A 26,523-nucleotide genomic window follows, 5' to 3' on the forward strand; every position below is an offset into this window, starting at 1 on the left:
CACACACACACACACACACACACACACACACACACACACACACACACACACACACACACACACACACACACGTTGTAAGTGGAGCTTTGGCTCAGGTGCTCAAGTAGTAGAAGATCAGCCTTGAGTGAAAAAGCTAAGGAAAGTACCAGGTCCTGAGTTTAAGCCCCAATACTAGCACAAAACAAAACAAAACAAACAAAAATCTCCACCAGGATAGGGCCTGCTTCCTACTTTGAGAAGTTGACAAAAACCTGTGTCATCCAGAGGACAAGATACCAGGGGTTGACAGTCTTGATTCTGAGGGACACAGAGATCCAGGGAAAATGCACAGAAGTCTCTGTGGCCAGACCCCTATCACTATGCCCAGAGATTCCCCTAGCTTACCAGCAGGGCTGCCCGGTTGTAGACGTGTTCAAAGGCGGGGGGCAGTGGGATTTCCTCAATGCGGAAGGTGACTCCAGAGAAGCTGAGCTGGCGTGCTATGTACATCCCGCTGACCTTCATATCCATGGCTACAATCTCCATGGCACCCACACCCCTGCAAATAGGTGCCGGCGTCCTGAGCATTGGCTCCTCCCTTCATGGGGAAAGCTATTCCAAATTGGGCAAGAAAGAACCCGATGCATAGAATAGGAAGCACATGCAAAGGCTTTGTGGCTATATCAGGGGACAGAATGAATGAGCCTCTGCCTGGGCCAGAGCAGGGTACAAGAAAGGACACATAGAGCCCAAGGGCTTGGTAGTGGAGAGCTCATCTCCCTGTTGATAGGAAACACTGGCAGAGAAAGGATGTGATTCACCAGTGGAGACTGATATACATGACCTGAGGTGTCAGGCAGGGAAAGGGCTCACCTCTTCTCAATGGCATGCAGGAACTCCTCAAAGGTGCGGAAGGGTGTGCCCTCGCCCCAGATGCCCAGGCGGCTCATATAGATCATGTTCCGTGGCTCAGAGGCACCTAGTGGTGAGTGTGAGAAGCTGCTGTCAACCTAGCCCAGTCAGGAGGAGGGATATGTGAGGCTACGTAGGATGCCGTTTTGCCCCCAGACCTCAAGAAGTGGGGTGCAGATCCATGGTTTTTTTTTTTTTTTTTTTTTTTTGGGTCCGGTCGTGGGGCCTGAATTCTGGGCCTGGGCGCTGTCCCTCAGCTCTTCAGCTCAAGGCTAGCACTCTACCGTTTGAGCCACATTGCCACTTCCGGTTTTCTAGTGGGTTATTGGAGATAAGAGTCTCATGGAGTTTGCTGCCGGGGCTGGCTTTGAACCGCAATCCTCAGATCTCAGCCTCCTGAGTAGCTAGGATTACAGGCGTGAGCCACTGGCGCCAGGCACCATGGGCTTTTACATGGCTTTCAGGATGTCCCTACTCCCAAATCAAGGCAGACCATCAGTAACTGATGGTACAGTGAGCCCACTCTACCGTGCTGTCCCTACCTGTGGCACTGGCGTAGACTACCCTGGCCAGGGGCAGCTTGTTCTGCAGGTCCAAGACAGCTTTGCCCATCTTGGTGGAGCTGGCATTCTTGGCTTTGTGGCACTCGTCAAACACGATCTGGGGTAAGTGTGGGTTAAGGAATATTCTAGAAGGATGGTGGGCAATCTGAGTCCAATGTCCTAGAGTAGTTAGAACTCCCCAAGTTATGCCCAGGGATGCCTGTCAACTCTGGAAGGGATACCTAGTAGCATGAGGCCCACTTTATAACTGCTGTGTGTCATGTATTGCATCCAGTGTTTAAGACGATGGCATTGTGGCTGGGGGCTTGCCTAGAAACTGTGGAGGTCCAGGGTTTTATCCCCAGTGCTATAGAAACTCAAATACTAAACAATTTGTTAATGTATGTGCACACGCACACACACACGCACACGCACACACACGCACACGTGCGCGTGCACACACACGCACACGCGCGCGCGCACACACACACATACACACACACACACACACACACACAGAAGCATAAAGCAGAGGGCCTCTGGCTGTGTGCAGAGTGGAATCACCAGGGAGGTAGAAAATGGATGCTCAGAGCTGGATGTGGTAGTGTAGCATATACTTGTAATCCCAGCACTCAGAAGGCTGAGGCAGGAAGACCATGAGTTCGAGGCTAGCCTGGGCTACAGAGTGAGACCTGTCTTGGAGGGAAAAAAAATAATATTGAAGAAAAAAACTTTTTTTTTTGGTGCTGGTTCAGGGGCTTGAACTCAGGGCCTGGGTTTTGTTGCTGAGCGCATCTTTTGCTCAAGGCTAGCACTCTACCACTTGAGCCACAGCTCTACTTCTGGCTTTTAGGGGTAGTTTTTTGGAAATAAGAGTCTCACAGAGGTGGCGCTGTAGCTCAAGCTGTAGAGTGCTCGCCTTGAGCTGAAGAGCTCAGGGACAGCGCCCAAGCCTAGAGTTCAAGCCCCATGACCGACCAAAAAAAAAAAAAACCAAAAAAGTCTCATAGGCTTTCCTGCCTGGGCTGGTTTCAAATTGTGATCCTTAGATCTCAGCCTCCTGAGTAGTTACAGGTAGGATTTCAGGTATGAGCCATCAGTTTCAAAGATATTCTTAATATTTTAAAAAGAAAACAAGATAGAGAAACACACACACACACACACACACACACACACACACACACACACACACACACACACACACACACACACACACACACAGCTGGCCAAGGAGAAGTGGGAAAACACAGTGAAAGTCTGAATGTATTTCTTGCCAAGGATGTCACTTGATGTTACTGCTACATTGCCTGGCTGGGGCTCTGTTGTAGGTGGGGAGGGTAAGTAGGGGACAGAGATTTCTGAGCCTTGTGCAACCTGCCCTTCACCTGCCACTGACACTGAGCCTCGGATCAGTGGGGGAAGAAGATGAAGAGGACTAGAGGGACCTACTGCTGGCTGTAAAACCAGTCTTCTGTCACCTGGATATAAGATGGGATAAGAGTTGGCCTGGAGGTCTAGTTAGTGGTCTGAAGTGGGCTGGCCACCAGGAAGGAAAGGGTGGCATTTAGTTTTTCTCATTGTGCAGAGAAGATAAGGCTTATTTATAAAGTTGGAAGAAAAAATATGGGAGGATTGGTGGCTAAGCCCTGTGGCCCAGCTTTCTGTCACAAGGGTGATCTGTGGGCCCTTGTCCCTAACAACTTGTGCCTGCAGCCTCCATGGGCACAGACTATGTACTGGGTGTCCAGGATGGGCAGCAGCCTGCCACTAGAACCAGGGGAATGAGGGAATTCTGCCCATACTGGCACTTTCCTGCCCTAAGGGTCTACCATGGCACTACCTCCCAGGCATGGTCCCAAATTATCACCATGTCTGTGGTCACCATGGAGCTTTCTACAATAGCACAGGAGGGGCATCTCCACAGTAGTCTACTCTGCCCCTCCGTGCTCTGCTCTCTCCCCACCTCCACCCTGCCCATGCAGGATACAACGCCATCGAAGGCCTCTCCGCACCACTGGAGGATCTGCCGCAGGCGGGTACGGTGCTGCCCACCTGCCTGGCTCTCTCCGATCAGGGCAGAGTAGGTAGCAAAGAGGACCCCCTCTGAGGTAGTGTTGTCACCGTACTTGATCTGTGGATGGGAACAGATGTAGGGACATACGTGGGGGCTCCTAGGCTGGGCAGAACCTGGTCACCCATCCCCCCCTTCCAGCCTGGCTTGGCTCTACCTACCTTGCTCAGCGCATGCACAGCGATGCCTGGGGCCTCTATATCTCGCAGGTCGCGCTCTGCATCGTACTTGAGATCGTTTGAGACGCTGAACCTGGGAAGGGGTGTGGCCTGGTCAGGAGCAGCTTGTATGCCTCTGTCCCTGTCCCCAGGACATGATATAGACACTCACCACAAGGCCTTCTTCCTGCCACGCAGGTAGTTCTCCATGATGATGCCAGCCACCGTGCGGCCCTTGCCCACACCAGCCCCGTCCCCAATGAGGAAGCCAGCGCGCTGCCCATTAGGCAGCACAACCTCGTGTTGCTGTGACAGAAGGGGGTGGTCAGAGCTGGGAAGCCCTGTGCAAACCCTTTCTCAGGGGTCTTGTGGGATGGGGTGTGGGCAGGGGCAAGTCACCTGGCATGCGTAGGTTATAGCCTCCAGCTGCAAGGCAGACAGGGTTCCACTGTCAGGAGTGGGCAGTGCCAAAGTATAGGTGATATCTGGTGGTGGGACGCTGGACAGTGTGCTGGTCTCCACCACACGGTCTGGGTGCTGTTTACCGATCTTGGCTGAAGGGACACAGGGTGAGATCAGGCATCATGAAGCTGAGGGTTGGGAGCCCCAAGAAGCTGGGGTTGTCTTCCCTATCTCTATCTGTAGATGTTGGCTTGAGGGCAGGAAAACCAGATCTCAGGGACTCAAAGAACAGTGCTGAGACCTGGGTAGGAAGGAGGTGCCTGTGGGGGTCTGAGCTCCTTTTGCCCGTTTGAGCACTTACATTTGGATGGCACATAGTCGGCGTAGGTCTCTGCATGGCCCAGTTCCTCAGCCTCTTCCTCCTCCTCGGCCTCCTCCTCCTCTTCAGGTGGGTTCCCTGACTACAGGTATAGGTGAAATTCAGGAGTCAGTCCTGCCCTGATAGGGATAGAGGCAGCCCTACCATTACCCCCAGACTTCGTTAGGGCCTCAGTTTCTCTATCTGCAAAATGGGGTGATTCCTGCTTGTAGGCCACACATGACTTGACAAACTAGAAGCTCCTGAGCTCTGAAGACCCTTCCATAAGTGCTGGCCAGGAAGGGAACCTGCTGGACAGGCTCACCTGGTAGCTGACAAGAAGCGGAGTGCTAGGGAGGGAGGCCACGGGTTCCTTGAGGCTTGAAAATGGCACATTGGGCAGGAACAGCTGGAGGAGAGAACAGTAGTTGGCACATTGCCCACCACCCTAGGCTTAGTGGGCTCCCAACCATTACCCTGCCTCCCTAAGGGAGTGGCTCACTAGCTCTGATGGACTGTAGCCCAGCAGGGGCTGGCAGGTCAGGCTTGAGAACAGGCTATGCAGGGGGCCTACAGAAGCATTGAGAACACTAAAGCGTAGGTTTTCAGTCTAAGGGGAGGACAAAAGAGAAGCCAGTTAGACTGTATTGGTGGCAGGCCACTCTCACCTGTGGCCCCAGCCTGGTGGTGGTCTTCACCTCTCCCCTGGCAGCCCCAGTGCTGATAGAAACAAGTTGCAAAGGGGCTTTTTTTTTTTTTTGGTCAGTCATGGGACTTGAACTCTGGGCCTGTGCACTGTCTCTCAGCTCTTCAGCTCAAGATGAATGCTCTACCACTTGAGCTACAGCGCCACTTCTGGTTTTCTGGTGGTTAGTTGGAGATAAGAGTCTCAGACTTTCCTGCTTGGGCTGGTTTTGAACTATGATCCTCAGATCTCAGCCTCCTGAGTAGCTAAGATTACAGGCGTGAGCCACCAGTGTCTAGGACAAAGGGGCTTCTTGCTGCCCTTGTGTTCTCCCCAGGTGGTCCACTGTGGGGGGAACCATCAGAAGCCCAGCATACCAGCAACCCAGTAAGAAAATAGGCTGGTGGCTGGAAAGGTATAAAGTGCTAGCCATGGGCTGGGATGTAGCTCAGTGGCAAAGCGCTTGCCTAGCAAGCACAACATCCTGGGTTCGATCCCCAGTACCAAAAAAGAAAAGACAAAAAAAAAAAAAATACAGTTAAAGTGCTAGCCATGCATGCTGACTCTAGGCTGGGTGGCCAGGTGGAGCCTGACCTCTCGGATCTAATCTGTGCCACTAGGGGGACATGGCCCACCATGGAATATGAGACCTGACAGGAATCCAGAGTAAGCGGGACTGGGAAGTGACTTTCCTTGGCTACCCCAGGGAGCATATGGCTGCCATTGTCTAAGTCACAACACTGAGGCTAGGCAGACCTAGGACACAGCTGGGAGACAGTGAGGTCCAGACCAGGGTTTGTGTGATTGTGTGTGTGTGTGTGTGTGTGTGTGTGTGTGTGTGTGTGTGTGTGTCTGTGTCGGTGTGTCTGTGTGTGTGCCTGTACTAGGGCTTGAATGTGGGCCTGGTCACTGTTCTTTAGTTTTTTTGCTCAAGTTTAGTGCTCTATCACTTAAGCCACAGTGCCACTTCTGGCTTTTTGCTGGTTAATTGGAGATAAAAGTCTCATAGACTTTTGTTGCCTGGGCTACCTTCAAACTTGATCCTCAGATTTCAGCCTCCTGAGGAGTTAGAATTACAGGCATTAGCCACTGGTGCCTGGCTTATATAATTATTAAAACTTCTCAATAGAGCCGGGTGCCAGTAGCTCACGCCTGTAATCCTAGCTACTCAGGAGGCTGAGATCTGAGGATCACAGTTCAAAGCCAACCTAGGCAGGAAAGTCTATGAGACTCATCTCCAATAAACCACTATAAAACCGGAAGTAACACTATGGCTCAAGCGGTAGAGCGCTCGCCTTGAGCTAAAGAGTGCAGGGACAGCACCCAAGCCAGAGTTCAAGCCCCACAACTGACCAAAAAAAAAAAAAATCTCAACAGCACCAGTTTATCCTTAACAAAAACAGTATGTGAGGCTGGGAATGTGGCTTAGTGGTAGAGTCCTCGCTTAGCATGCATGAAGTCCTAAGTTCATTTCCCCAGTAACATATATAAACAGAAAAAGCCAGAAGTGGGCTGGGAAGGTGGCTCAGTGGTAGAGCGCTTGCCTTGCATGCATGAGGCCCTGGGTTCAATTCCTCAGCACCACATAAGCAAAAAGAAAAAAGCCGGAAGTCGCACTGTGGCTCAAAGTGGTAGAGCACTAGCCTTGAGCTGAAGAGCTGAGGGACAGCGCCCAGGCCCAGAGTTCAGGCCCCACGACCGGACCCCAAAAAAAAAAAGAAAAAAAGAAAAAGCCAGAAGTGGTGCTGTACCTCAAGTGGTAGAGTGTAGCTTTGAGCAAAAGAAGCTCAGGGGCAGTACCCAGGCTCTGAGTTCAAGCCCCAAGACTGACAAAAAAAAAAGTATGTCTAAAGGGGAGAGGGACTTCCAATCCTAGTTCCATTCAGTGGTTAGGATCAGCAATCAGCATAGGGTTAACAGCATATAGTTAACACTTCCAACTCAGGTTAGAAACATGGCCAGCTATGTTTAAAAAGACCAGAGTGAAGTCACAAAGATTACAAGTCCAAGCTCAGCCTTCCTGCTTTTTTTTTTTTAAAATTAGCAAAAACCTAAACAGAAGGGGCAAGGGTTCCTGGAAGACTGAGTCACGTTCCCAGCCAGGCTGGGACAGTGCCAGGGCATTGGATTACAGAGGCCCATACATGATCTCCTGCAGTCAGTTGTGCTCCTAGTAGGGATGGACAGTGCCTTTGGGACCTAATCCCCAAGAGGGAGAACAGGCCTGAGCCGCCCCATAGAGCTGGGGAGGCAGGGTCTGCGTCAGTGCTCTGGGGTCAGCTGACACCCACTGGTGACAGAATAATCTCTGCCCAGAAGCTCTTCTGACTGAATGGGACCCTGCCTGCGAGCAGTGGAGCAGAGCTGCCCTGGGCATATGCCCTTCTGCCTCTGTAGGGGGAGGAGGGTTACTGTACCCATGGTATGCACTGACTTACACCCCCAAAGTCTAGAAGCTTCTCTTGCAGAGGTCCCAGAAAAGGCCTGGGTGTCTGGGAGTTCCCCTCGGCATTGCTGAAATTAGGGCTAAATTGCTTTTAGGAGGGGAATCCTGGACACTGAAAGCTGCTGGGTAGTGCTCCTGGCCTCCACCCCACTCCCTGCCAAGAGCACCCCAGTCATGATGAACACATATGTCCCCAGACATGGGGACATTCTGCCCCAGGGTCTCCTGTGGGCAGAACTGTCTAGGGAGAGTAGTATCTACAAGCACTTTTTGTTTCTCCTGGGTAAGCCTGCTTCCCCAGCAGGGTTGTGGCCTCTGAGACCCTGCAGAACCGGGTGAGGAGAAAGAGCCACCATATATGGTCAGGGGGGCACTAAAGGGGGTGTAGCCTGACCTTGGGGTTGTAAAGAACCTATAAGGACACTGGACCTTCAGCCTCATCTATGACTCTGAAGAGCCTGAGAATAACCACCACCTGCCCTCCCCCAGCACCTCTCACAGAAACAGCTCCAGTTGGATGTGTGGAACACACTGACCTTCTCATTGGTGGCTGGGGCAGTGCTGACATCCCAGATGGTGGGCACCTGGCTGAGGCTGTCTGCTGGCAGGAAGTCGGGTGTGTCCACAATGTCTGAGAGGGAGTCCACGGATGAGGAGAAGATGGAGGCATTGGAGAGGTCCTCGAGGTATGAGGAGTCCTGCAAGACAGGCCTAGGTGAGGATGTGTGACACCACAGCTGTTTGAGCCTGGGTTCAAGCTGGGCTCAGAGTTAGCTCAAGGCTAACTAGAATAAAGAGAACAGCAACAGCCAGGCACTGGTGGTTCATACCTGTAGTCCTGGCTACTGAGATATGAGGATCCTATACTGAAGCCAATTCAGGCAAACAAATCCAAGACTTACTTCCAATTAACCACCCAAAAGTCAGAAGTGGAACTGTAAGCACCAACCTTGAGTGAAAAAGCTAAAGGACAGCTCTCAGGCCCTGAGTGAAAGCCCAACTACTAGAACAAAACAAACAAACAAACAAAAAACCAATGCGGTGCCATCCACACTGGAACATCACACAGCCATGAACAGGATGAGGTTTGTTACAATGTGGACAGAGTTTGAGAATATCATGCTCAGTGAGAGAAACAGACACAAAAGGCCCCATAGTGTGTGAGTTCATTGACAGGAAAATTCCAGAACAGGTGAATCCAGAGACAGGCAGGGAATCATGGGGGAAAAGGGGTAGGGAGGGAAAGGGATCACCGCTTATGGGTATCCTTTTGGTGATGGAAGGTCCTAAAGATGATGGTTGTATAACCATGAATACAGTAAAACCATCACACTATAAAGTTGAAATTGCTCTGCAATTGTCTGCATTGTCAGATAGGTCGTGTGTGTGTGTGTGTGTGTTGGTTTTTTTTTGCTCAAGGCTGGTGCTCTATCACTTGATTTACGGCTCTATTTCTGGCTTTTTGGTGGTTAACTGGAGATAAGTCTCACAAACTTTCCTGCCTGGGCTGACTTCAAACCTAATTCTCAGATCTCAGCCTTCTGAGCAGCTAGGTTATTGGCATGAGCCTTTAGCACCCAGCAGGTGTATTATTATTATTTTTTTTTTGTGGGTTGTTGGGCTTGAACTCTGGGCCTGGGCGCTGTCCCTCAGCTCTTCAGCTCAAGGCTAGCACTCTACCACTAGAGTCACAGCATGACTTCCAGTCTATTATGTTTATGTGGTACTGAGGAATTGAACTTAGGGCTTCATGCATGCTAGGCAAGCACTCTACCATTAAGCCACCTTCCCAGCCCTGTTAGGATCTTTTCTGCCCTGGCAGGATTTGAACTACAATCCTCTGGATCTCAACCTCTTGAGTAGCTAGGATTACAACTACTGGTGTGCTCTCTAAACATATTTTAGAGCAGCAGTGGTGGGGGAAGGGGTCACTGCAGCCTCTCATGTGAGCCTGACCACAAGTGGTATCCCCTATATCCTCCCTCCAGCCTACCCAACACTCTCTCTTGCTCAGGCATCTACCATGTGTGTGACACATGGGAAGTGTGCCCCCACCCAGAAGGCCTGCCAGGGTCCTGTAGGTAAGGGGTACCCATGCTGCCCTGCATCCCCCCCTTTTTTTTCTCTTCAGAAAAGGAATCTGTGTTTAGGGCAATGTCTCTGAGGACCAGGATGTGGGCCAGTACCATCCCCAACCTCAGTGCACAACTCAGCCAAGAGTGGGGAGCAGTCCTAGCCAAGCACCCCCTCCCCCAGTCCAGTATTGCTCCCACTGTGGCCAGAGGGCCCAGTCACACTGACTTTTGCCTCTGATGCACTGGAAGTATTTCCTTGGCAGCACCTGGCACAGATGAATTAACGAAAGCCACATCCAGGAGAGAGGGCAAGCTGCTGTTGGAAGGACCTGACCCACCATGTTGGGCTTACAGACCCTAATGAAGTATCTGGCTTTGTCAGTGGGCAGGAGAGACGGTCCGGGGGCACTGGGAGTGTCTATGAGCAGACTGCCTGACCCCTTGCAGGCACCCTGTCACCTGGAAAGGCTGGCTCTGTGCTCTGGGGACCAAACACTCCTAGTTAGTTCTGGATTGAGCTGTCCTGCTTTCCCCATGGAGGAAGGAGAGGACAGAATGGTCAGGGCACACAGACTCTAGAGGTTCAGATTGCCAGATAGGCCAGCTCCTCCAGTGAGAGCAGTGTCCCTGCAAATCCAAGGTTACTGGGGTCAAAGGCTCTCCATGATCTCCCTTACCTTGTGTTCCTGCTCCCTCCCTTTACGCTAAGGCTGGTTGCTGGGACTTGGCTATAGTGGAATTTCTATTCCTGAGAGGGAGTAGGAGGTCTCAAGAGATTGTCTATTTTCCCCAAGGCTCTGTGCTGGTCTGGAGGTCAATCCCAGCATCAGCGTCCTCTACCCCCACCCCCAGCCTCTTCCCCACCCCCTAGATTCAGGTCAGGACTACCTAGTCTCCCAGAGGGGTGGATTAGGGATCAAGCCAGGGCTGAGCCTGTATCCTCCTGAGGACTGCTAACAGGTGGTGCAGATCCAAGTCCTGCCCTGAAGTACAGGGCAACCCAGCTGCCAGCCAGGTTAGCTGGCATGAGGCTCGGGGCTCGATTAGATTCTTCTTGCACACTGAAGGGCCCCCAGTTGCAGAGGTGCTGCCAGTGCTCAGGTGACCCCAGGAAACAGTGCTTTGTTCCTGGGGCCAAGCACAAGCCATTTCACATACAAGGAGCTGGATCTAGTAGCTCTCCTCACCCTGCCTCCCTCAGCCACACCCAGCTTGGACCCTCCCAGGTCTGAGACCCTTGTCCTCAGCTCTGGAGAAGGGCCTAAAGAGAAGGCAAACAGCCAGGAGGCTCATTAACAGGACACTGGCCCCTTCCCACCCTCAGAGGCACTGGCTGGGGCTGGAAGGTAGAGAAAAGCCCAGAAGCCTCAGGGCAAAGGGGCTCAGGCCTCACTGCTCCAAAGGATGTCCAGTACCTGACCACTCAGCCCAGCAACTCAGCAGCCATGAGTTTGTTTTGAACTGAGGTTCTACTGCCCAAGATTCTTTTTTTTTGGGGGGGGGGTCTGGTTATAGAGCCTGAACTCTGGGCCTGGGCGCTGTCCCTCAGCTCTTCAGCTCAAGACTAGCACTCTACCACTTGAGCCACAGCGCCACCTCTGGCGTTTACTGCTTATGTGGTGCTGAGGAATCGAACCAAGGGCCTCATGCATGCAAGGCAAGCACTCTACCACTGAGCCACCTTCCCAGCCCCTGCCCAAGACATTTTTTGAGCCAGCCCCATCCCTAGGCGGCTGGAGTGTGGCTAGGGGTAACAGACTTTACCCCCAAACTCCCCATCACACAGTAGCTTCAGCCCAAGCAAGCGGCACAGTACCAGAATGGTCCCCAGTTCCAGGACAATGTAGTGGGGTGACACAGGACACACTGGATGCTGGTGACACACACCTGTAATCCTAGCTACTTAGGAGGCTGAGATCTGAGGATTGTGGTTCAAAGCCAGCCCAGGCAGGAAAGTCTGAGACACTTATCTCCAAGAAGCCACCAGAAAAGTAGAGGCAGAGCTGTGGCTCAAAGCGGTAGGGCACTAGCCTTGAGCAGAAAAGCTCAAGGACAGCAACCAGGCCCTGATTCAAGCCCCATGATTGGCAAAAAACAAACGAAACAAAAACTCCCTTACCATGCCCCAATCATATACTAGGCAGGATGGATGGGGCGGTGTGTGTGTTGGGGGGGGGGATAATTGGTCAAACAGGAAGTATCACCCTTCTGGTCTCTGGTCTGGTCTCTGGTGTGGAGGTTCCTGTGTCCTAATGATAGGACACAGGATAGGTGCCTTACCTGAGGTTGCCCCCAACCCACATCCCATCTGACCACAAGGAAAACTCTAGGCCCAACTAAGGGGCACCCTGTAGACCCCTGACTTATTCTCTTGCCACTGCCTAGGGAAAAAGCAAGAATATCTTGGAACTGGTTCCAGCTGGGGAGCTTGAAGGGGTGTTCTGAAGGGGTGATTATGGTAGAAGGGAGGTGTGGGGCAGGCAACTGAAAAGTTGCCTGAAAAAGTTGGTTCAGCTATCGATGAGCCCACAAAAGCACTGGGAAAATTGTAAATGAGGGGCAGCTGGGGTGGGTGCAAGACATTAAGTTGTATGAAGGACTTCATCGAAGCCCCTAAATTGTCCTCTGTAGCCGCAGTCCCTTATCATCCTGTCCCCAACCAGAACAGGACACACTGCCCACTCCTGGGATGAGGCTCTCAGGGGGTCTACCAGGTCCCACCCCATGCCTGGCCTCAAAGCCGGGAGGAAAGCAGGCTCCCAACCCCCACCCAGATTAGACTGCAGGCAGCCACTAGCCGACCTCCACAAGGATCCACACCAGCCAGGCAGGTCCCACCCTCCTAATCCCTCAGCAACTACCCCTTTGCCAAAGTCTGGAGAGAGTAGAAGCCGGCCCAGCCCAGCTCACCTTGGGAATCCCTGGAGTACTTCCCCAGGGAGCTTGGGCCTCCACTCACATTGCTCTGAAACAGGGTACAGAGGCCCCTCCCCCCCAGCTCTCCAGAAAGGCGGGATCTGGGGAGGGGAGTCCCGGTGGAGCCAGAAAAAAAATCCCTGTTGTAATGACAGTAGGGAGCCCAGATGGGGTGGGGCAAGACCTAGCTCTGAGCCCCCTGGGTCACAGAAGGAATACCCACAGCAGAAACCAAACCCTCTTTACTCCCCGGACCAGAGAGCTCGGCTTAGAATTAATGCCCCCTGCCCACCCCCCCACACACACACAAAGTATAGACTTTACCTATGCCAAACTCAGGGCACCCTAGGAAGGACTGGGACTCAGATCTACCTGTTCAAGCAGAGCTAACCTTAAATCATGCCCAATCTAGTCCACAAATGGGTTCTGATAAAAATCCCGAGTGGCTTGGTGGGGGAGGGGGTCACCAGGTGCCTGGCAGGGGCTGAGGGTCAAGGCAGAGCCTGAACTGTAGAGATAGAAACAAGCTTCTCCTGCCAGCCTTGTACTCAGGTCCTGGTGGTGACTGGGAAAGTCCCCTTCCACGTTCTGTTCTCTCTTCCCTACGGGTCTCCCGGATCCAGGGACTTTACACCAAATCTCCGCCTCAGAAAATTCTGGCAAGATTCACTATCACTGCCAAAAAAGGAGAGAGCCCAGCTGGGGGCCTCTGGGAGCCTACAGGGCTAAGCGGCTCACTCCCACAGGTGGCCAGCCCTGTTGTGTCCTGGTCCCATGGCTCTGGTGGGGGTGGGTGGGCGTCTTTTGCCTCCAAGTTGCTATCTGACTCTTACCTCACTCCCCTCGGGGCCAGAGCCTTACCTTGTTGAGAGCGGCGAACTGCAGCCAGAATCGCAGCTGGGACATGGTTGGGGTGTGAGGGGGCTGTGCTGGCGCCTGTCCCCCTGGAAGAGCTGCCCGGGAGCGCCTCCCTCATGACCACAGCTACAGCAGCCCCAGCAGCCCCGGCATTGGGTAGGTGGGGACGGGATGGGACCGAGGCAGCGCGGCTCAGACCAGCTGCATTTGCATGTTGGGTTAGTCACCGGCCTGGCCTCGCTGCGCCTACTTCCTCTAAGGCCGGGCTGACTTTCAGGAAATGATGCCTGCCTGGTAAGTCAGGGCAATTACTGGCAGAGCCGAGGAGAATTACTGTACGGGGCGTAATCTAGCCACAGATGGCTGTCAACAATGCAGCCCGGCCCCGGCGCACCCTGCTGGCCCCGCTGGCCCCAGCTCAGCTCTTCTGGGGCATTCAAGGGCAGAAGCCACAGTGGGCACAGCCTTGGTTTCCCTGGAGTGCTGAGACACTAGGCTCTGTTCCACCAGACATGGCAGCAATGAGTGGCCCTGGTGCCCTCACGGCAGTTGACTGGGAAAGGCTTGGCTTAGGCTATACCTCTACACACCCCAGTACCCCTTAGGCTAGGCATTTAGCGCCTCCACCCTTCAAGTCCCACCCAGGTTAGGTGCTCACACCTGTAATCCTAGCTACTCAGGAGGCTGAGATCAGAGGATTTCAGGTTGAAGTCAGTCTGGGCAAAAAAGTCCAACGCTATTATTTCCACTTAATTACCAAAGAAGCTGGAAATGGGGCTGTGGCTCAGTGATAGAGCACCAGCCTTGAGAGAAGCTAAGGGATAGTGCTCAGGCCCTGAGTTCAAGCCCCAGGACCCACAAAAGAAAGTCCCACCCGCTGGGAGGGTCTCTTCAGTCCTGCTCAGTGCATCTTACCCCAAGCCCTTTCTTGGAAACAGTCTCAGGTGATAGCCAGGACACAGGACATGGCTCTAAGAGCCTTTGTGAGGCCTGGTCATTGCTGCTCCCAGGTTGAGCTCAGAGAGGGCAGGGCAAAGCCGAGAGCGGCCTTCAAATCACAGCCCTTGCCCCTCAGGAGCCAGGGACCCATGGGAAAGGCTTCTGCATTGGCAGAATGTGAAAGGAGACAGTGTGGCTTCTGTCCCTTAGCCAAAAACTGGCCCCAGGAAAATGCACTCTGCCCACTCAGCAGGGACCTTGGCCCAAAATCCATAGGCACCAAAGGGTTCTGTGTCCCCGACTCTTCACCTTGGGGCCACAGGTGTCTGTTCCTGATGCCTCTAAGGAGCTAGGGTGTCTGGAAGACCCCAGAGCCACTGGGGAAGGAGGATGAGAGAGCACCCCTACCTGTGGATCATTTATGATGCGGCACAGAGGTGGGGTTCCCATATGACTGTGGTCTTGAGGGCACCTGGAAACCACAGCCCCATCTCTGTGAGATGGCAAAGAGTGAGCTAGGCATGTGGAGACCACACCTATAATCTCAGCACTTAAGATGTTGAGGCCGGAGAATCTCCAGTTTCAGGCCGGCCTGGGCTACACAATGAGACTGACTCAAAAAAAAAAAAGGGTAAGGGGAGCGGGGTGCCAGTAGCTTATGCCTGTAATCCTAATCCTAATTATTCAGGAGGCTGAGATCTGAGGATCCCAGTTCGAAATCAGCCTGGGCAGTCAACTCTGAGAGACTCTTACTTCCAATTAGTAAAAAAGCCAGAAGTGGAAGGTATGGTTCGAGTGAGAGAGTACTTGAGCAGAAAAAGCTGATCAAGTGTGCAAGGCCCAGGTGGTTCAGACCTGTAATCCTAGCTACTCAGGAGGCTGAGATCTGTTATGTGAGACTTATTTCTAATTAAACACCAAAAATCTGGAAGTAGAGCTGAGGCTCAAGTAGTAGAGTACCAGTTTGAGTAGTAAAAGCTAAGGAAGCTGGGCATTGGAGGTTCATACATGTAATCCTAGCTACTCAGAAGGCTGAGAACTGAGGATAATGGTTCAAAGCCAGCCCAGGCAGGAAGGTCAGTGACTCTTCCTCCAATGAAGAAAACCAGAAGTGGAGCTGTGGCTCAAAATCGTAGAGTGCAGGCTGGGAAGGTGGCTCAGTGGTAGAGTGCTTGCCTTGCAAGCCCTAGGTTCGATTCCTCAGCACCACATAAGCAAGCCAGAAGTGGCACTGCGGCTCAAGTGGTAGAATGCTAGCCTTGAGCTGAAGAGCTGAGGGACAGCGCCGAGGCCTAGAGTTCAGGCCCCACAACCGACCAAACAACCAAAAAAAAAAAAAAAAAAGTGACAGAGTGTTAGCCTTGAGCAGAAAAGCTCAGGGACAGAAGCAGGGCCCTGAATTCAAGCCCTAAGTCTGGGGGGAGGGGGGGAAGACACCTATCATGCCGAGGTCATCAGGATCTCTTCCAGGGAGGACTAAGGAATGGGACAGAGACCCTAGCCATCTTGTCAAGGCCACAGGGACACCACCTGCACACTGGGGCTCTTAGTTCTAGATTTGGACACTCCATGCCACCACAGGGCCCCATAGGATCAGTACCCAGCACAAACAGCACAGTCCCATGTCCATCTGGCTGGAGGGAAACCCCAAGCATTGTAAGACAGGGAGGGTGACAAGCAAAAAGTGACAAAAATCAAAGCCATCACCAAGTGTCAGTGGCTCATGTCTATAATCCAGCTACTTAGGAAGGCTTGAACATAAAAACTGAGGGATAGAGCCCAGGCCCTGAATTCAAGCCCCAGGACCAAAAAATAGAAAAATAAAAAAATAAATCAAAGCCATGGTGATCCCATCTCATACTCATTATGACAAATAGATGCAAAAGGTGGGCAGCAAATGCCCATCCATGTGCTTTGGAACATTACACAGCCAAGAACAGGAGCAGACTTGAACATACGATGTATAGGACACCATGCTCAGCAAGAGAACCAGACACAAAAGGTCACAGCATGTGAAGTCCAGAACAGAAGAATTGAGGGACAAGAAGTGAATTGGGGGGGCTGGGAAGGTGGCTCAGTGGTAGAGTGCTTGCCTTGCATGCCTGAGGCCCTGGGTTCGATTCCTCAGCACCACATAAGCAAAAAGAAAAAAGCCAGAAGTGGTGCTGTGGCTCAAGTGGTAGAGCGCTAGCCTTGAGCTGAAGAGCTGAGGGACAGTACCTAGGCCCAGAGTTCAGGCCCCACGACTGGACCCCCCACAAAAAAAAAAAAAAGAAGTGAATTGGGTTGGAGGAGAGACAGAGCTACTATACATAAGGATGAAGATTCATTCTGAGTTTTGGAGTTGGCAAAATGCTAGTCAAATGCTTTTGGTTGCATATCCCTATGAATATACTTTAAAAAGGTAAATTTTTTGTATGTATTTTTTGTTTACATTTTAAAACTACTAGGAAAGAAATGAAAAGTACAAAGTATAAGAACAAACCTTAAAAGTAGATCAACCAGCATAAGACTGCTGAGGATTGCCAGCTACACATCTGAGCTCTGACCTTTGATCCCCCAATCCTGTTGCTAGATGACTCACAGGCTGGCAGAGTAAGGTGGGTCACAAGTACATGGGAACACTTCATGTGGCTTACAGTCTCTGACTAGGGGAGTTGCCAAAAGGGGTCCCCCTGCCTGAGGACCATTCCCCCTCAGTCTACTTGCCTACCCTTAGCCCCCCAGCTGCCTCAGGCCTCCTGCTTCTCCCTTAGATTTGGCCTGGCACTGGCAGTAAGGACAGGGCTGCAGCTGTCTTTGGTCCACTGGTTTCTGATGCTGGGAATAGGGCCTGGCTGTCAAGGAAAGGAGGTTCCAAGGATCAAGAGGACATAGGACACAGGTGGGGTACATAGACAGCTAGACTGGAGGGAGGGTGGCAAGGTAAGAGCAGGTGGTCTGGATGTGGAGGAGGGGGATGTGGTGAAAAAAGGCACAGAGTCTATGGATCTATGATGGACTCGGGTAGTGGGGTGGGGGGGGCTATAACTGGGCATGGGGCAGGAAGAAGGGGTCACAGATGAGCTTGGAGGGGGGGGATGAGGGTCTTGGGTGAGCATGGAGGGGCCCTGAGGATTCTGGAAGGAAGAGTCACATGTGGAGGTAATGAATATGTGGAGGAGCTGAGTCTGAGTTTAGGCCCAGGCAGACGGGGTTCTGTAACTGTAGCCCTAGAAGGGAATGTGAGGGGGATGGGGTGACCTATGTACCTATTTATATGTGGCTCTTCCATGTGGGGCCCTCACTGACTTCAAGGCTAATCTTTGTATCACAAGAATGAAGCTGGGCCCAAAGGAACAGCCTCAGCCAGGCCCCTGCCCTTGACACACTTGTGTGTCTGGTCCTGGGCTTCCTAATCCCTATCTCTCACCTCTTGCCTTGGACATCTCCCCTCCCCCCCCACCCCCCACGTTCCACACCAGCTCTCCCTGCCTGCTTGGTAAAGGGCTATGTGGGCCTGACTAGGCCCTCAGAAAAGCTTGTAGCAGGTGGATGGCCCCTCCCAGGTACACGTTTAACACCAGCCAAGGAGAAGAGACCGGCTTGAAACCAAAGGGCTTCCTGTAAGAGAACTCCCCTCCCATCTCTCCCTGTCTGTCCAGTGCCGGTAACTGGGGGGGTAAGGGGGGTTGTGGAGCAGCAGGCAGACCTCTGATCCCGCTGAAACACATTTGTGGAGCAGTCGATGCAATGCTGGCCTGTGTGGGGAGCCAGGCAGTATGCGCAGCACTTTCCTGAGTGTGAGCTCATCCCCACTTCCCAGCAGCCCCTAGGCTACAGGCAGAGCCCACTTACCGGACAGACGCCTCCAACGGCCATGTAGCTGGGCGGTGAGTCTGCAGTGCCCACCAGCCTGTTTGTGGCCAGGGGCACAGCAGGGGGTGGGGGTGTAAACTGTCTTCAGTGCAGGGATGAGGGGAGCAGCATGGAGGAAGGGGAGACAGCAGTGCAGGAGGTAGCGTCTGAGTGACTTTGGTAAGAAGGATCCAAGTGAGCTGCAGGGGTAATGGGCACTGGAGGAAGTGAGATCCATGCCAGGTGGCACTGCCCTGTAGTCAGGACTATTGGGATACCCTATGCAAAGGTACAGCTGAGGAGGGGCCTGGCAAGAGGTGGAGGGGGAGGAGAACTGGAGAAGGTGTTGGGTCAGCCTTGGCAGGAGCTCTTTCAGCATACAACAAAAAACTCAGGAGGGGGGCTAGGAAGGTGGCTCAGTGGTAGAGTGCTTGCCTTGCATGCATGAGGCCCTGGGTTTGATTCCTTAGCAGCACATAAGCAGAAAAAGCCAGAAGTGTCACTGTGGCTCAAGTGGTAGAGTGCTAGCCTTTAGCTAAAGAGCTGAGGGACAGCACCCAGGCCCAGAGTTCAGGCCCCATGACCAGCAAACAAACAAACAAACAAACCTCAGGAGGCTGAGATTTTAAGGATCAAGGTTCAAAGCCAGCCTAGGCAGGAAAAATCCAAGAGACTCATGTCTAATTAACCACAAAAAGCCAGAAGTGGAACTGTGGCTCAGGTAGTAGAGCACTAGACATGAACAGAAAAGCTCAGGGACAGCAAGCAGACCTTGAGTTCAAGCCCCAGAACCAACATATGCACACAATCACACGAATGAACACATGCACACACGCATATATACACACACACATACCACAAACAAAAAACCAGAATTATTATAGACCAGGAAGGCGGCTCTGAGAATCCAGGGCCTATGAGCCACCAGCATGGGACTCAGGAGCCCCTCACCCTCACCTGAGCCCACATATCCCATAGCATCCCCCGATCAGATTTGGGCATGTCTGAAACAGATAGCCACATGAAACCTGCCACTACAGTACCACAGACACGTTCTATGCAGAACTACAGTTCTCTACCTGGCTGTGTGCCTGAGAGACATAAGCATTGACACACGGAAAGTTATGTCCAGAGGCTCTCAGCAGCATGACTTAAACCAACCAAAGATGCAGCCACAGAAGAGTAGACGCACAGTGAGATCCATCCACACTGGAGTATCACTCAGCCATGAACAGCATAAGGCTGCAATATGGAGGGACCCTGAGAGCACAATACTCAATGAGAACCAGACACAAAAGGCTCCAGCGTAGGTGGCTTCACTGACAAGAAATATGCAGAACAGGAAAATCCAGAGACAGGAAGAATAGCTCAAATGTGGAGTGCCTTTCTCCCAAGCACAAGGCCCTGAGTTCAAACCTCAATATCAGCACAGACAGGAAATAGACAGGAAGTGGTCTTGGGCTGGGGAGGACTGAAGTAACTGCCCAAAGGTGATGAGTTTGGGGTAGGATAATAAGAATGTTGTTGGATTAGTGCAATGGTTGCCCAGATTCGTCACTTTATTAAGAAACAGTGTTGAACTCTGAAATGGAGGCTGTCACGCCTCAATAAAAAAAAAAAAAAAAAGGAAACAAATCCTATCACTTGAAGGTAAAGACAGAAGGATTGTGATTTTGGGGCCCGTCTGGGCTGCATGGCAAGAACTTGTCTCAAAAACACAAAATAAACTGGACAGTGGTGGCTCACACGTGTAATCCTATATACTCAGGAGGCTGAGAACTGAAGACAGGTTTGAAGCCAGCTCACGCAGGGAAGTTGGTGAGACTCATCTCCAATTAACCACCAAAAAGCCAAAAGTGGAGTTGTGGATCAAACAGTAGAGTGCAATCCTTGAGCAAAATGGTAAGCAACAACACCCAGGCCCTGAATTCCAGTCCTAAGACTGCCACCCCTACCCCCCCGCAAAAAAAAGAATAGAAACAAAGCAACACATCTTTACATCTGCACAGACTAAGGTGGGCAGTCACCACTCTTATCTCCAATAAACTTTCCTGCCTGGACTTTCCTGCCTGGACTGGCTTTGAACTGTGATCCTCAGATTTCAGCCTCCTGAGTAGCTAAGATTACTGGTGTGAGCCACCGGCGCCCAGTGAGGACACATTAAAAAAAAAAATCTAGGGCTGGGAAGATGGCTCAGTGGTAGAGTGCTTGCCTTGCATGCCTGAGGCCCTGGGTTCGATTCCTCAGCACCACATAAGCAAAAAAGAAAAAAGCCGGAGGTGGCGTTGTGGCTCAAGTGGTAGAGTGCTAGCCTTGAGCTGAAGAGCTGAGGGACAGCGCCCAGGCCCAGAGTTCAGGCCCCACTACCGGACCCCCCCAAAAAAATCTAAATTATAAAATACTTTTTTTTGGGGGGGTGCCAGTATTGGGCTTTGAACTCAGAAACTTGAGCTTGCTAGGTAAGCATTCTACCACTTCATGTTCCCAACCTCTTTTTGCTTTAGATACTTTTCAGGTATGGTCTTATGCTTTTGCCTGTGGTGAGTTTCATCATACTTTAACTCTCCTTTCTATGTCTCCCATGTGACTAGGACCACAATGCATGGCACCACCCCAAACCCAGCTTTTTCTTTCTCTGTCTCTCTCTGTCTCTCTGTCTCTGTTTCTCTTTCTCTCTCTCTCTCTGTGCAGTCCTGGAGCTTGAACTAATGATCCCTGAGATTTTTTTTTTGCTTTTGTTCAAGGCTAGCACTCTACCACTTGAGCCACAGCTATACTTTCAACTTTCTTATGTGTTTGTGTGTATGTGTGTGTGTGTGTGTGTGTGTGTGAGAGAGAGAGAGAGAGAGAGAGAGAGAGAGAGAGAGAGAGAGAGAGAGGCAGGCTAATTGGAGAAAAGTTTCATGGACTACACCTCCAACCCAACACACAGTTTTTTGATAAGATGGGATCTTGCTAATTTTTTGCTTGGGGTGACCTTGAGCTATGATCCTCCATATTTCTGCCTCCTAGGTAGCTAGAAGTATAGGTGTGGACCACTATATCAGGTGGCCTTCCCCCAAGTAACCCCCACCGTTAAAAAACAACAACAACAACAAAAAACAAAAACCTCTAGGCTTTGCCTGGTATTCTAATACTAGAATCCACACTCCCATTCGTTACTGGTTTTTGAGACTGGGTCTCATGTGGCTCAAGCTTGGCTTGAACTCATTGAATCCTCTGACTTGGCCTTCTGAATACTGAGATTACAAGTATGCCCAGTATGGTGAAACAGTCAAACACAGAAACCTCAAGCATCACAAGTTCACATTTCAAAGCTTTTTTTTTTTTTTTGGTGCACCCTGTCCCCCAGCATTTGGACCTGGGTCCTCAGTCTCCAGACCTACTCTGACCACCAGTGGGGCAGGAATAATCTGTGGAAGGCATCCAGCAGGGGCTGGCCAGAGTGGCACACAGGGCTGGGGTAAGAACTTTACCATTATGCTCCTGAAAGTAGAGCCAGCAAGGCTAAGGGGCGACCTCTATAGATCCGTGAAGACCCCCAGACTGAGCCGTATCATCCCCCATTCCACAGTCCCAACCTCTCTAGGGCCTAGATCTTGATGGGCTAACATATAGAATCAAGGAAAGGGGTATTATAGAGCTGACGGTTTAGATTCAGCGCAGGTCGCAAGACAAGGAAGCCAAAGCTAACCACAGGCTGAGAGCTGTGTGTCCACATGTAGTCCCTGCGGAGGAGGGAAGTGGAGCAGACCCCAGAGGGCTGCTCCATACCCCAAAGGGAGATCAGAAAGACTCAGCACAAATGAAAGTACCTCTGCTTTCTCCTTACAGATGTTTAGTCACACACCTCGTCTCCTTTCTCTTTTTGTTTCCTGTACCAGGAAACTTAAAAAGAGTTCAAGTTTCACTGCCAGCTGTTAGGTGAAAGCCTACAGGTTATATTTTCTCCTCACTCCTAACCCAGCTCTAGATTTTCTATCCCAGCACCTTCTGAATTACACAGCTAAAAGAAACAATTCTAAGCTGGGCACTGGTGGCTCACGCCTGTAATCCTACCTACTCAGGAGGCTGAGATCTGAGAATCACTGTTCAAAGCCAGACCAGGCAGGAAAATCAGTGAGATTCTTATCTCCAATGAACCACCAGAAAACCAAAAGTTGTGCTGTGGCTTAAATTATAGAGCACTTGCCTTGAGCTGAAGAGCTCAGGGGGCTGGGAAGGTGGCTCAGTGGTAGAGTGCTTGCCTTGCATGCATGAGGCCCTGGGTTCAATTCCTCAGCACCACATACACAGAAAAAGCCGGGAGTGGTGCTGTGGCTCGAGTGGTAAAGCACTAGCCTTGAGCTGAAGAGCTGAGGGACAGCGCCCAGGCCCAGAGTTCAGGCCCACAACTGACAAAAAAAAAAAAAAAGATCTTAGGGACAGTACCCAGGCCCAGAGTTCAAGCCCCATGACAGACAAAAAAAAAAAAAAGAAGAAGAAGAAGAAAAGAAAAGAAAAGAAAGAAAGAAAACTCTAGAGCATGAAAACTGTGTCACTAGCAAGACACAGGCCCCTGCCAGTCTGTGTCTCTTTCCTCCTGTTGCCCTAACTACTAAAAACTTCATGGCTTAAAGCCACAATGATGCACCTCTTGTGGTCTGGAGAACAAGTGTGTAGTCAGAAGGTAGCAGGACTGGTCCCTCCTGGGGCTCCAGGGAGGATCTTTGTCCTGCCTGTCCCAGCTTCCAGAAGCTTCGCATCCCTTGGCTCATGGTTCCCTCCTCCCTCTTTAGGGCAGCAGCATAACATGTCCCAGTCACTGTCCTCTTTTGAGGACCCTGTGGTGATGCTGAGCCTCAAGTGACCCTGGATCATCCCAGGATGATCAAGCTCAAGGTTCTTAAGCTTAATCCCATCTGCAAAGTCTCTCTTGCCACATGAGGTGACAGCCAGAGGCTCCAGGGACCAGGATGTTGATACAGCCATCATTGCATTGTTCACCACAAGTCTGAATCAGGACTAGAGGGGCTTCCATAGTGGGGCAGCTGGCTGAAGGCCAGATATGAGGGCTGGGTTTAGGCTTTGGCTCCTTACTCCACAGATACCTGAAGCCTGCCCATGGGCCTGTCATGGGGAAGGTGGAAGAGGTCCTCTAGGGATGAGGCCCCATCTGAAGAAGCCACTACTTTAAAAGAGACACTGCCGGCGCTCGCCTTGAGGTGAAGAGCTGAGGGACAGCGCCCAGGCCCAGAGTTCAAGCCCCACGACCGACAAAAAAAAAAAAAAAAACTTATAAAAAAATAAAAGAGACACTGCCGGGTACCAGTGGCTCATGCCTATCATCTTAGCTACACAGGAGGCTGAAAGCCAGCCCAGGCAGGAAAGTCCGTGAGACTCTTATCTCTAATAAACCACTCAGAAAACTGGAAGTGGTACAGTGGCTCAAGTAGAGCACTAGCCTTGAGCTGAAGAGCTGAGGGACAGCTTTCAGGCCCAGAGTTCAAGCCCAATGACCGGCAAAATAAAAATAAAAATAAGAGACACCTAGGAGCTGAGTTTGGTGGTTCTCTCTGTAATCCCAGCTACTCAGAAGGCATCAATCAAGAGGATTGTGGTACAAGGTCATGCTGACACCACCATCATGTCAACCAATAGTTGTATATGGTGGTACATCCCTGTAAGTTCAGCTATATAGGAAGCATCAATAGGAGGATGTCAATCTAGGCCAGCCTGAGCATAAATGTCTTACATTTTCTTAGCAAAAATAGCTAAGGGTACAGTTTAAGTGGTAGTATGCCTGCCTAGCAAATGTGAGGCCCTGAGTTCAAGAACTACCAGAGAGAGAAAGAGAGAAGGGCAGGGGGAGAGAAAGACAGCTGGGCCCAACCTACCCCAACAAAGGCACTGGAATGAGGGGGCCAGCTGCTTGGGGTAATCTGTGCCATGCTGGCAGGCCATATATTTAGGAAGTATTCAATAAATAGGTATTTATTGTTGCTATTATTATTTTTTTTTTTTGCCTAGGCATTGTCTCTGAGCTTCCTTTGCTCAAGGCTAGCACCGTGACTCCAGTGCCACTTCTGGCTTTTTTCTGCTTATATGGTACTGAGGAATTGAACCCAGGGCTTCATGCATGTTAGGGAAGCACTCTACCACCTAAGCCATATTCCCAGCCCCACTATCATCCTTTAACATGGAGTAACAGTTAACTTTCATGTTACCAGATGAAGAGTGACAAGTGGGTGACAAGTGACAGGGACCCCAGCACTCAGCTGAGAAACTGTGTGGATTCTTGGCAAGACTACAAGGAAAATGGGTAAGAACTGAGTGCATAGAGAGACACACACCTGGGGAAACAGAGACAGAGATGTGGAAACAAAGATGGAGAGGGTGTTAGAGACAAAGAAAGAAAGAGACAGAGCTTCAAAAAATGACGACCAGAAATAAGCAGAGAGAACCAGGCACTGTTAGCTCACATCTGTAAACTCAAGAGGCTGAGATTTGAGTACCTTAGTTTGAAGCCTGCTCAGGGCAGAAAATTCTGAGATTTTTACCAGCAAAAAGCTGGAAGTGGGCCAGGTGCGGGTGGCTTGTGCCTGTACTCCAAGTTACTTGGGAGGCAGAGATCTAAGGATTGTGATTTGAAGCCAGCCCAGGCAGGAAAGTCCATGAGACTCTTATCTCTAATTAACCACCCCAAAACTGGAAGAGGAGCTGTCGCTCAAAATGGTAGAGCACTAGCCCAAGCCCTGAGTTCAAGACCCATGACCCACAAAAAAACCTGGAGGTGGGTGGTATGGTTCAAGTGATAGAGTGCCAGCCTTGAGTGAAAAATCTAAGGGACAGTGCTCAGGCCCTGAGTTCAAGCCTGTGTGTGTGTGTGTGTGTGTGTGTGTGTGTGTGTGTGTGTGTGTGCATGCGCATGTATGTGCATGCACACATGTACATACACACACCACAAGCAAGGAAGAAGACTCAGAGTTCTTGTGCTCCAGCAATTCTGGGGCTACCCAATACACCATATCCACAACCCTGGAGTCCCCAGTGCAACTCAGACATGATCATGGGAAAAAAAAAATGTGTCTCTGTCTGTGCTCAAAGGCTGATGCTGGCAGGTGTCAGCATGTCTGATCTCTCCGAAATTGTAGAGTCCATGCTGCCTTACACACTTTGGGAATGCAAGAGCCCTTGGTCTCCATGTCTGTGTCTTATTTCTCTATCTTTCCTCCTTTCTTTGATTCTAGCTCCCTCTCTGTCTCTGGAAGACTCCATCCCTGTCTCTATATTTTTCTTTCTGCTTTGTAAAGAAAGAGAGAGAGAGAGAGAGAGAAAGAAAGAGAGAGAGTAGCCACAGTTCCAATTCCAGCTTTTTGGTGCTTAATTGGAGATGTCTTACTGACTTTCCTGCCTGGGCTGGCTTTGAACTGTGATCCTCAGCTCTCAGCCTCCTGAGTAGCTAGGATTACAGGCATTTATAGGCTACCCTCCCTTTCCCTGTCCCCCTACCCTCTACCCCCCCCCTCCTCCTCTTCTTCTTCATGTGGGGGTGGCGGGGCGCAGGGCTTGAACTCTAGGCCTAGGTGCTGTCCCTGAGCTCTTTAGCTCAAGTCAACCACTCTACCACTTTAAGCCCCAGTGCTACTTCTGGTTTTATGGTGGTTAACTGGAGATACGAGTCTCACAAACTTTCTTGCTTAGTCCTGCTTTGAATAGTGACTCTCAGGTCTCAGCCTCCTGCGTAGGTAGGATACCAGGTGTGAGCCACCTGTACCTGGCATAGACTAATTTCTTACTTCACTACTGTGGGGCCTGAAGACTGTGGTTTGCAGCCTGTGGAGAGGGTGCCCAGTGTGAGGAATGAATCAGATAGAAGACAGTCATGGAGAGTGTGAGGACAATGTGACAATGTGTCTACAGGCCATCTGCCCATGTGGCCCCAGCTTTTGTTAGAAAGGTTTCCAAACACATCCTCACCCAATCACAAGATAAGGCCCCCTAGGCCAGGAGGACAGACTGTTGACAGGCTGAGGTCTTAGGATCGTCATTTGAAGCCAGTCCAGGCAGGGACAGCAGGGACTCTCAGGCCTGGCAGGTTGCTTTCTATTGCCCACAGCAGCTGAGCAGAGAACTGGTTGTTCCCAAAATACCAGCCACATTTCCTTGTTACCAACGGCACCCTTGATGAATTTGTAGTCACTCAGAGGTCATCACAGCTTTGGTGCCCCAAGCACGCCTGTGGCTTTTACCTGAGGAAAGTCACCACTCTTTGGCAGGAAGCTGGAGGCAGTGGCTACAGAAGCATAGCTGGTGTCTGGACAAGGATGGCCACCAAGGAACGTGGAGCTCATGAACTGGCTGGG

At 51.2% G+C, this 26,523-nt stretch overlaps 1 protein-coding gene across 5 annotated transcripts in view; it reads right to left on the reverse strand.

The window, feature by feature from the left end:
• The window catches only part of Sbno2 (strawberry notch homolog 2 (Drosophila)), a 70,810-nt gene that overhangs the window by 13,131 nt on the left and 31,156 nt on the right, over positions 1-26,523 (reverse strand). For 3 of the 5 annotated variants that reach the window (XM_013022837.1, XM_013022836.1, XM_013022840.1), the window contains exons 4-14: positions 26,410-26,518; positions 8,090-8,251; positions 4,748-4,831; positions 4,426-4,525; positions 4,062-4,216; positions 3,835-3,968; positions 3,666-3,756; positions 3,421-3,564; positions 1,434-1,551; positions 853-958; positions 385-538 (exon numbers count right to left, since the gene is read on the reverse strand). In XM_013022837.1, the coding sequence (XP_012878291.1) occupies positions 385-538; positions 853-958; positions 1,434-1,551; positions 3,421-3,564; positions 3,666-3,756; positions 3,835-3,968; positions 4,062-4,216; positions 4,426-4,525; positions 4,748-4,831; positions 8,090-8,251; positions 26,410-26,518 (1,357 nt within the window). Of the gene's footprint in view, positions 1-384; positions 539-852; positions 959-1,433; positions 1,552-3,420; positions 3,565-3,665; positions 3,757-3,834; positions 3,969-4,061; positions 4,217-4,425; positions 4,526-4,747; positions 4,832-8,089; positions 8,252-13,405; positions 13,596-26,409; positions 26,519-26,523 lie in introns of those variants that run through there. The other 2 variants (XM_013022838.1, XM_013022839.1) reach the window with 2 other exon arrangements.

The sequence above is a fragment of the Dipodomys ordii genome, unplaced genomic scaffold, assembly GCF_000151885.1.
Source record: "Dipodomys ordii isolate 6190 unplaced genomic scaffold, Dord_2.0 Scaffold64, whole genome shotgun sequence".
Taxonomy (NCBI): Eukaryota; Metazoa; Chordata; class Mammalia; order Rodentia; family Heteromyidae; genus Dipodomys; species Dipodomys ordii.